Below are 9,891 nucleotides of genomic sequence, written 5' to 3'. Positions count from 1 at the left end.
TGCAAAATTAAAACATGGAAAATTTCTGTATTGGATCGCAACACACTTGTCTTGTTAATTGATTATTTTGATCCTACACAACATGTAACACCCACTCAGACATTTCATCAGTATGCGCTCTCATACTGAGCCACAAGTGTCACTTAATATTCTCTTTTTACTACATTAAGCGAGCCATTTTTAAACTCTGTTTTTGCTCATCTTAAGTAATTTCAATTGTTTTGGTGTCAGACTGATTTTTAACTTTAACACATTTATTTGGTTGTATTCTGCTTCACTTATTAAATCTATTGGTTATGTGTAAGTTAAAAATTTCTTCTGACTGAATGACTAAAATTTAGCATGGAGCAGTCAGCTGCTAGGGACAATCAGTACAATTAAGATAAAGCCACTTGACAATGACCTATAAATTATTCATTAACCTCTGTTGTTACGGACATCTTAGCAGAGAATCCGTTTTAAATAATTTTAGGCACTTTGTTACTTGAAACCTGTTACAAATTTGTTCCAATCTCTTTAGTTGAATCTTTGGAAAATGCCAAAGACACCACAGTCTGATAGACATAAATAGAATTTTTGCAGGAACAAGATGATTCTCAAAGAGCTATTACAGGACCTGACACAGGACCTTCTGTTCATCCATCCACTGCTCACTGAAACCTCATCAGAAGCTTCATCAGGAGAACCGTCACCATGTTTCTCTTCTTAAGAAATGCCAAGGTATACAAAATTACACAAGAACTGCGCTGAGAACCAGTGTAAATACAAAACAGACTTATGGAGTGATCAATCTAGATTTGAAATTTTCCAATCAAATTAGGGTCATACATACAGAAGATGTCAGGAGAGATACAATAGTGAGTGTCTACAGCCGTAAAACATAGTGGCAGCTGTGTCATGGTTTCAGACTGCATTTGAACCAGTCTGTTGGGGAGAAAAGTACCATCAGATTATAATCTATTTCAGTACCATCTGGAAATCATCTGATTGCCAACCGCTTCAATTTTTAGTACAACAATGATCCCCAAACAGTGCCAATACAATAAAAGCAATGCAACACCATCAACCATTGATGGGCCTCCTTAGAGCCCAGATTATTATAGCAGACAAAGAACAGAATAAAAGCCAACACCCAAAGAAGAGCTCCTTCCAGAAGTGTGGAGAACTATTCCAAAAGAAATCACGAGGAGAACTCAGAATGTGTTGAAGAATAAAGCTGGTCATATTTTTGTAGCAAAGTCAGAAATGAGTTTTTCCTAGATGATTACTACACCACATGTTGAACGTTAAATCAGAGAATCAGAAGTGATGGTAAGTTGCAGTCATGCAAGCAGCAGTTATACTTAATGATACATATTGCAACAAATCCACTGGACTAGAATCACAGTTTAACACAGGTTTATATTTTATTTAAAACAGTCATTGTAGAATGCACTCTGTCCTCCATCCACATGAGAACATTTACTCTGCTAATACTGTACGTTGTGACATCTAGGGGGTATATTATTTCCTTGTCTTACAAATGACATTCATCCAAACAAACAAAAATAGTTTTTGTGGAAAAAACCCACAAAGCTACAGAAACATTAACTCTCACGTCAACTACAAAACAATGTCAATCCCCTTTTGTTACTGCAGTTTTAACTTATACTAATAGTCACAATGGCTAAAGGCACAAAGTAACTGTACATATAGTATTTCTGAAATACTTTGGCTTAACTGAATACGAGACTTTTGGTCTGTAACGCAGTAACAGTGACAGTGGATACAGGGTGCAAACTGTGCCAAGAGGCAATTCACAACTACATTCTTACCTGAACCATCTTGAAAAACAAATAAGAAAACTACAGCAGACTTGGCATATTGCACATTGTGTACTGTGATTCAAAGTGCTGCACCAATCTCATCAAGACTCTTCAAATTAAAAACAAGATTTTTTTCTTTTCTTTTTTCCTCCCTCTTCGTCTTGTTCTGATCCGGTGAAATCGATGGCAGTATCTTAGCTCTACCTCTTCCAAAATGACTAAACCTTGGAAATCCATCATCTGTCAAAGCACGGAGCAGCGCAAGTATAGTGCATGCTGACTTGGAATGCCCTGTTGGGAATGTTAGACTTTGGGTCCAGCGACGTGGAGATGGTTTGGGTGTTGATGCTCTGGGGGCCGTTGGCAGTGGAGTGGCTGAGGTAGGAGGCAGGCAGGTGGTTAGGGGCTGTGACTGGCTGTGGAGCTTGCTGGGGGTACTGCGCATTTGTTCGGTTGAGGTACTGAGCTGAGGTGTGGTAAGCTGTCTGACCCTGCTGCTGCTGCTGGTTGGGCTGCTGACACTTTTGCTTGTTGGCCTCTTTGACGTCACTGTCATGTGCACTGTGGAAAGAAGGGGCAAAGAGTTGCACTGTTGATTAGCAAAAAGAGTCAATGCTGCACACCGAGTGCTGATGTAAATCTCTTGTATGTGTAAGGTGTGTGCTTCTGTTGTGCTTTGGCTTCTTTTGTTCTGCTGTGCCATTGTGAGGCATCAGTGTCAAAACACTCAAACCTGAAACGCAGCACCTAACTGTCCCAAGTCATTTTAATCAACCGTGTTGAGCGTTCACTTTCATATTCAGCACATATACAAGTCAACTTTGTGCAAGGTTATTGTTAGATACGCACATGAGTAGTTTCTCTGTACACGGGATTAGGTTCTCCCATGCGTAGCCTGTGAGGCGCTGCAGTCGCGGTGGCCATGTAGGTGACAGGTGAAGGATCAGGCGTGAGGCGGCCACACACGCAGCAGCCACCAGTGAAGGTGCAAAACACAAAAAGACATGATCTGAGGAGAAAAAAAAAAAAAAAAGCACCCCAGATTTAACACCCCAAAAACCCCAATCCTCATTTTTACATTTTTTTCTTCATGAAAACAGACATTATGTCCAAAATGAATTTAAAAACTGAGATCTGCTACAGTAGCTGCATTATGGCTTAACAGGAACTACACTAGTTTGCTAAACCATCGGGCATCGATGCTACTTTCACAGACATTTCAAAAGACAAACAGATAAAGACCTAAAATATCTGTGCTAAGCTAAATACTGCGATAGCCAGCATTTGCTAGCTTTAGCTATTGCTAGGACTGAATGTATTTTCTCAGTAACCCATTTATAACTTAAAATGCCAGACTGAAAATTTTAAATATACATAGAACCAACATGCTATAAAGTAAATTTCTTATTCAAATCATCTAAATTAGCATGTAGAATCTAATTATGATAGATAAGATAAAACTAGCTAAATTGTTGATAACGCTAGATAGCCTTAGAAAGTAGAATTTAGACTGCCATTACTGCAGCTGTTATACTGTATTATTTTAGGATTCAATTAATTTTAGAAGGATAAACACAAAGAACAGTTATTTTCTCACTAGTCATGAATGACAATTAAAGTACATCTTCTCTTTAAAAAACTGGCCAAGCAAACTCAAAGATCAACTTTTGTGGGTGGACACTGTTATTTTCCACTTACATTTCCTTATTATTCTGAATGTGTAGGTATAAATGTTTTATTTAAAAAAAGCAGTTAGTGGAATTTTTTTAAAAAGGTAATATGGAAAGAAATGAGAAAGCAAACCTGTGATAAATAATTTAATTTAACTTTCCCTCAATGTTACAAGACAACATTAAAAAAAAATGTTAACTTTAAGTTTGAGATTTTAGTGCTATAAAAATGTTTGATTCATGCTAAAATATTGATAAAACCTCAAAGTGTTTTTGCCCAAGCCTGCTAGGAGTACTGCACATTTGTCCAGTGTAGGTGCTGAGTTGGGGTGTGGTAAACAGTGGTAAATGTTTTTGAGCTGTTGTGGCTTGGGATGTGGCGTAATTGTTGGAATTGGTTCCAGACACACTGCACTGAATATTTTGGAAAATGCTGATGTACTGGGATTTTCACATGTGACCATCTCTAAGAGGCACCAGTAACTCAAATAACCACTTGATACAACGAAGGCATGCAGAAGAGCATCTGAATGCAGAACACATTGAAACTGGAAACAGATGGACTACAGCAGCAGAAGACCCCACCGGGTGCCACTCCTGCTAACTGAGAACAGGAAACCAAGGCGAAGACTGAGAAAACATTCCCTTGGTTTAATGACACTCAGTTGTTGTTGCGGTGGTGATTTAATGGTGTTGCAGATATGTTCTTGGTGCAATTTGGTGCCCTTATTACTAATTTAGCATTGTTTTGCCTACCTGAGTACAGTTGCTGACTGTACCCATGCCTTTATGGCTGCTCCCAGCTGGAACAAAAGCACGTAACAAACTGGTTTCTTGGACACGACAGTGAATTTATGGTACTTATACGACCTCCACAGTCACCAGATCTAAGTGAATTAGAACACCTTAGGAATGTGGTGGAACAGGAGATTTGCACCATGGAGTAACACTGTGATGCTATCATATCAACATATCAACAACCAAAATCTCGGAGGATTGTTTTCAGCACCATGTTGAAAGCGCCATAAAGATTTGTGGCAGTTCTGAAGCCATATAATCCTACATATGAAACAATGTAGGAGTGAATTCACCAAAAAGGACTTTAAACTAAACTTCCACTAAAAAAAGAAGAAGAATAAACTCTTGCTTTAAAACGATGTAAAGTTATACATTGGTATTTACATGTTAAACCCTAATGTTTAAGGTTAGATATTTAATCTAACATCCTCTGCAATACAATATTTCAAAAATATTATTAGTAATTTGTTCTTTAATATCAGTTGAAATACCAGTGACGTCCCACTGATCATCAGCAATGATGATCAGTGCTGTTTGAGTATTAACAGACGGTGCAAAACTGATAATCAACGTTGATTCAATTTAATGTAGGTTGACAGACGAATAGTGATTTAACTGTTTCAACTACTGTTTGCTATCTGGATAGGCTCTGAGGAGCTTCTGATAACTGGAAAATCAACGTTATCAGCTCCACTAGAAACTGATAATACTGATAAGCAAGACTGCACTGCACAAATACATCCAAAATGCATGGTACCTTGCAAGGAAACCTCAAGAAAGTAATCCACATATTTGGCCATGTATAGTTTAGTCTTTTCCAGGCATGTCATAGGCCAGCCATCATGCAGATCACCCTCATGGACCGCAATAGAGAGGTAGTAGTCTGTAAAATGGGCCGACGTAGGGAGGTACAGGTTCCACTGGAAAGTTTCCAACAGGAGCAGCTCCATATGCAGTAAACCCTGCTTGGTCAGGACCAGGTTCATGGAGCTCATGCAACCCAGGTTGTTTAGTGTTTCCAGCTTTGGCACCCGGTCCTCCCTTTCCTCAAACTTACCTGTAAGCAAAGAACAATCACCCAATCTGTCACACCAGTGTGGACACTTACTAGTTAGATGTGTTGAAAAGTGAAGTCAGCTGCACACTTACTGGCCAGAAGAAGACACGAGAGCGAGACCATGTGAAGCTGCTGCACCGTGACGTCATAGCGGTCCATGAAGAGGTCCAGCAGGTAGACGGCCAGGTGCCTGGCCGTAGGACAGAGCCTGAAGCGGTTGCTGACAATGGCTATGAGGTCTGCGAAGTATCGCCTCAAATTGAGCTGAGGGGACTGACCTTTGAAGGAAGGTAACTTGAGCTCCTATGGGACAACGTGTTTTGAGATTTCAAAAAGACACATCTTTCATTGTAACTGAACTAGACTTTAGGTTTATTCTGCTGTAGTCCTATGAGATTACTCAAGCAGCAAGCAATTTAAAGCGAGCAAAGACAAGTTCATGCCTATTAAAATAAGGAATCAATATCGTTTTCAAAAGTAACTCAGATTTCACTATTTACAGTTTTGCACTGCTATTTCAACATCAAAATGTAAAACAGCACGACAGAAGAAGTTACTGATGAATGTGAAGGATGACACTACAGGTAACCTTTCTCATAGTTTTTGCATCATTTTTAGCAGCCACCACATAAATGACCCGGTGTGACTCACTTTGTATCGCAGCGCCTGGTATATATCTGCAGCAAGTTGTCCTTTCCACCATTGGTCCTCCAGCTCCATTTAATACAGTGCTTTGGAAACCTGGCAAAGACAAAACATTGGAATGGCAGTTAATCAACTAAAACGTGTCTCAGAAAGAGCACAGGAAAAAAAAAAAGCCGCACAATGACACTAAATCTCCAAACACACAGCCATGTCACTTTTCACGATAGCGGATCAGAAGTGGGAACAGTGAAGTCAATCATCTTTCTCTTCTTTTTCTGAGGTGAGAATGTGAAAAGAAACGCGACTCCTGTCTAACCCGAAGCGGAGACTCACCCAGAGAGCACATGTAGTGAAATATTACGGGCAGTTTCACTGAAGAAAACTTCAATTCAAACTAGCCAAACAAGCTCTGCTCGCACTCATTGTTGTAGCTGCTGAGAGTCGGCAACACGAGTCCAAACACTACTGGTGCGTTCAAGTGCTGTTCGAAAAGTTGCGACCCCTCGTGAACAACCAACCGAAAGACAGCCGGGAAAACTGGAGGTGAAATATTACAACCACTACACTACAACCAACCTAGTAGCCGATAAAGTGCAACAGATGTTTTCAATTGAAAGATGTGCATTGTAAAACATTTTGGTGCAACATCTAGCTGTTTAACACAGTTTACCTGTTAGATTTTGTTTTTGATTATCACTTGAAAGCATCATTCCATTGTCTTTACAAGTACTGCACAGGTTGCAACCAATTACAGATAAGCAACAACTGTCAACATCCAATCACTGCAAAGTCAGCTTAGCTGCTTTCCTATTGCAGCCAATGATCAATGAATGGGAATGGCAACATCTAATTTGTGCCCACATCCCAATATTGCAGTTCCTATAGGCTATCTATATTGAATTGTAAAATGTTAAAACGGGCCAAACACAGAAAGCTGGTAAAAGAACAGTTTTCTAGCAGTTTCATTTTTTGTACTGCCCACATTTCCAGATAAACAATAAAGATGCATGGGAAGTGATTAGCTCATCATGCATTGCTTTGAAGCTGACAGCTGGTCCAGCTTGCCAACAGCCAAAAAAGGCAGGTGCTTGGGGCCCAACACCAGAAGAGGTCCCCCAAGTGCTGACAAACTTTAACCTACAGCAGTGGCAACCAGTGCCCTTGAATTAAAAGCAAACAAAAACAAAATTGCAGAGACAGTCAAAGAGACTTGACCTCTTTAGGGGGGCCTGATGTGACTCCACTGACTCCCACTGCAAGCTGGTCACAAGGCAAGAGAGGTAACTTCTTGGTGGGCCATACTAGCGGGGTCTGGTTTACCCTACAGCATGGTGACACTGAAAGTTTGCAATTATACTCAGCACATTGGTCGTGTTGTGCACAAGCAGTGACGTCGCCACAACTCTTTACCATTTATATCAGTGCTGGAGCATGAGCACTCTGCAGTATTCTCCTGAACGATAGGTCTTGGCACAAAAACTCTACTTAAGTACTGGTATAAAAGAGGGGAAGAAGTTAAACTACCCTAACAACAACAGCAGAAGACACTTCACAAATGAAGAGTAGTTAAACAATGAAGAAAAAAGGGAAGGTGGAGAAAACCGGCAAGACAGTTGTGAGTGGAGATAATGAACATAATGATGGTTAAATATAATGTGAAATAATTAATGCTGCTAGTCTAGCCTGAACAGTAGGGAGAGACACTTGAATAAAGTCAATTTTTGCCTAGGACCCCTACAGATTCTAGCATCACCACTGTTTACTGTCAGGTCATAAGTCCATCAGTAGTATCCTGTGTCATTTACAGCAGCTTCAGTTGCTCACAAGTTGTTTGAGAACCCACCCACTTCTTGTCACTAACCTTTTTCTTATTCGTGTTCTCATAAATGTTTGACATGGGTTTACTTTTTCTGTTCTCAATTATTATATTATATTATATTATATTATATTATATTATATTAGTTTTAGAGAAACTCATATCTGTCTTGTTTGTCTTGCTGTCTCACAGTAGTGCTGAGTCACTGTAACCATTCCTTCTAACCAGGTTGTTGGTTTCTAGGCTAGATGATACTGGTTTGTTCCTTTCTCTCATGAAAGTGAAAATATCAAGTGAAAGTAAAAACTAAAATAGTGGGCCAATCCATCAGTGCAGCACATTCAATGAATGAAATATGGTGAAAATCTACTAAAAAGAAAATGCTCATTGAATTTACATGTGCGTCACGTGTGTTTGTGTACACAGCTGTGATAACAAATGTGAAAGTGATTCTTTTCTTTGTGGCTACATTTACCTAACTGAGTTTTATCTACTCCCAGGAGAGTGTGATGACCTTTAAAACTTACAATAGAAGAATAATTGTTTTTCCAATATACATGTAAAAAAAATCCCTGTGCAGGCAAAGTAATTCAATCAGTCACTTTTTGTAATGCAACTCCAAAATGGGTCAGTTTGTCCCAGAGGCACAGGACCATTTAATTTAACTCAAATAGGTTAAAGTAACATCTGTTCCTCTATAACTTCAAGAGCAAGGGGAATTCTATGTAATGCACTTTTCCAGATTTTCCAGGTTAGCAGAAGAACCCATTTTAGTGATGATGGTGAGGGAAATTGATTTGATATATGTAAATGAGTGCATTCGGGAAGCAGTGCAGATTTTTAGCTGGGGCTACAGAGGAATGTTGACTATTTTGAGCCACCAATGCTGGGGACAAGTTTTATCAGGTGACAAAGGAAGATCAAAGAAGGGTCGACTCCCTGGTGGCTTCCCAGGGGCTGTGATAAGGATGCCGGTACGACTGACTGAGCCACACCTAGTCCTTATCTTGCAACAATGGATCAGTAACTTGAAGATAACATTTTAAAGGTTAACATTAACATCACTTAAGACAACCTTTTTAAATATTGTCTGGCGCATAACAACTTTACATTTTACAAGAAAACACCACACTGCTTCCGTGATGCATTTAAATAATGGAAAGAGCAGTCTGGGAGTGTGGCTGCATGCAGGGGGTGAGGGTTAAGAGGATTGGTAATGCTAACCACTCTGTGGTAGATATTGCTGAGGCGGTGGGAAGCCGTCTTTATAAAGGACTGAAACTGTCTGTCGGCGGAAACGAATGGTGTCCTGGGTGGAGGGAGCCAGTGGCTTTTTTCTTCTTCTTCTTTGTTGTGTCATGCAGCTCCTACTTGGAGTGCAGCTGACAGCTATTGTCCGGCTCAGTAGTGTGACCAAGCCACTGCAGAGTCATTCAAAAAGCACATGGAGAGAAATGGCAGATGATGTAAACAACCTTTAAGTTACTGATCCTATTTAAGGTTAGCATCATAAAGCTGTTTACTTCCTGGCATTGGTGTCTCAAAATAGGCAACATTCCTCTGGAGACCCAGCTAAAATCTGCAATGCTGCCCAGATGCATTCATTTAAACTCTGTTAGGGGGGCATTGTTCTGACAACTTTAAAATCTAAAAGTGATTTTTGTAAACTAATCATAAAGGACAGATGGCACAGTTTGTAATTAAAAATCCATGGATAGGGTCATGTCGGTGGTTTAGAAAGTGTGGGTCAGCTCTGAAGAGTCAGCATTCTACTGTCTCATACTTTTAATACTTAAAAAGTCAGTCAGTAAAAGATGGCATACTAATTTGTACCTACACAAAGTCACTTATTAAAATCCCTATAGTGATTATGTCCATTTACAATTCAAATTAGAGAGTCTTATTAAAGATTGCCGAAAGGTCACAAGTGCGAATGAATCTACAGCCCATTAAGTAGCTGCAATAAAGGGTGTCACATTTGCTCCACTCCAGGCCCAGTGGTCAAATTTTATAGCTGCTATTGAACTATACAAAGCCCTTCACTGTGTGTTAATTAAATTTGTGAAGTGCTCCACAAACCCAAAGGATATAGCAGGCAGA

General features: G+C 39.7%; 1 protein-coding gene across 2 annotated transcripts; it reads right to left on the bottom strand.

The window, feature by feature from the left end:
* Positions 1-1,381: 1,381 nt before the first annotated feature.
* On the bottom strand, positions 1,382-6,464 carry ccnj (cyclin J). Of its 2 annotated transcripts, none has more exons than XM_080868465.1 (6): positions 6,309-6,464; positions 5,982-6,071; positions 5,423-5,633; positions 5,031-5,330; positions 2,655-2,814; positions 1,382-2,366 (listed from the first exon to the last, which is right to left on the bottom strand). In XM_080868465.1, the coding sequence occupies exons 2-6, from the start codon at positions 6,048-6,050 to the stop codon at positions 2,042-2,044; spliced, it is 1,065 nt and encodes a 354-aa protein (XP_080724591.1). In that variant the 5' UTR covers positions 6,051-6,071; positions 6,309-6,464; the 3' UTR covers positions 1,382-2,041. The 2 variants fall into 2 exon arrangements, with proteins under 2 accessions (XP_080724591.1, XP_080724592.1); XM_080868466.1 differs by lacking the exon at positions 6,309-6,464 and adding an exon at positions 6,180-6,275.
* Between the last annotated feature and the right edge of the window lie 3,427 nt (positions 6,465-9,891).

The sequence above is a fragment of the Rhamphochromis sp. 'chilingali' genome (genome assembly GCF_963969265.1).
Source record: "Rhamphochromis sp. 'chilingali' genome assembly, chromosome: 20".
In the NCBI taxonomy this organism is placed as follows: Eukaryota; Metazoa; Chordata; class Actinopteri; order Cichliformes; family Cichlidae; genus Rhamphochromis; species Rhamphochromis sp. 'chilingali'.
This window is presented reverse-complemented; position numbering and strand designations above follow the sequence as displayed.

Excerpts from the sequence above, each read along its gene's own strand:
- ccnj (XM_080868465.1), bottom strand. The coding sequence starts at position 6,050 with ATGGAGCTGGAGGACCAATGGTGGAAAGGACAACTTGCTGCAGATATA. Across the intron at positions 5,331-5,422 it reads CTCGTGTCTTCTTCTGGCCA|GTAAGTTTGAGGAAAGGGAG; the intron begins GTAAGTGTGCAG and ends CTTTGCTTACAG. Across the intron at positions 2,367-2,654 it reads TGTACAGAGAAACTACTCAT|TGCACATGACAGTGACGTCA; the intron begins GTGCGTATCTAA and ends TTCTTTCCACAG.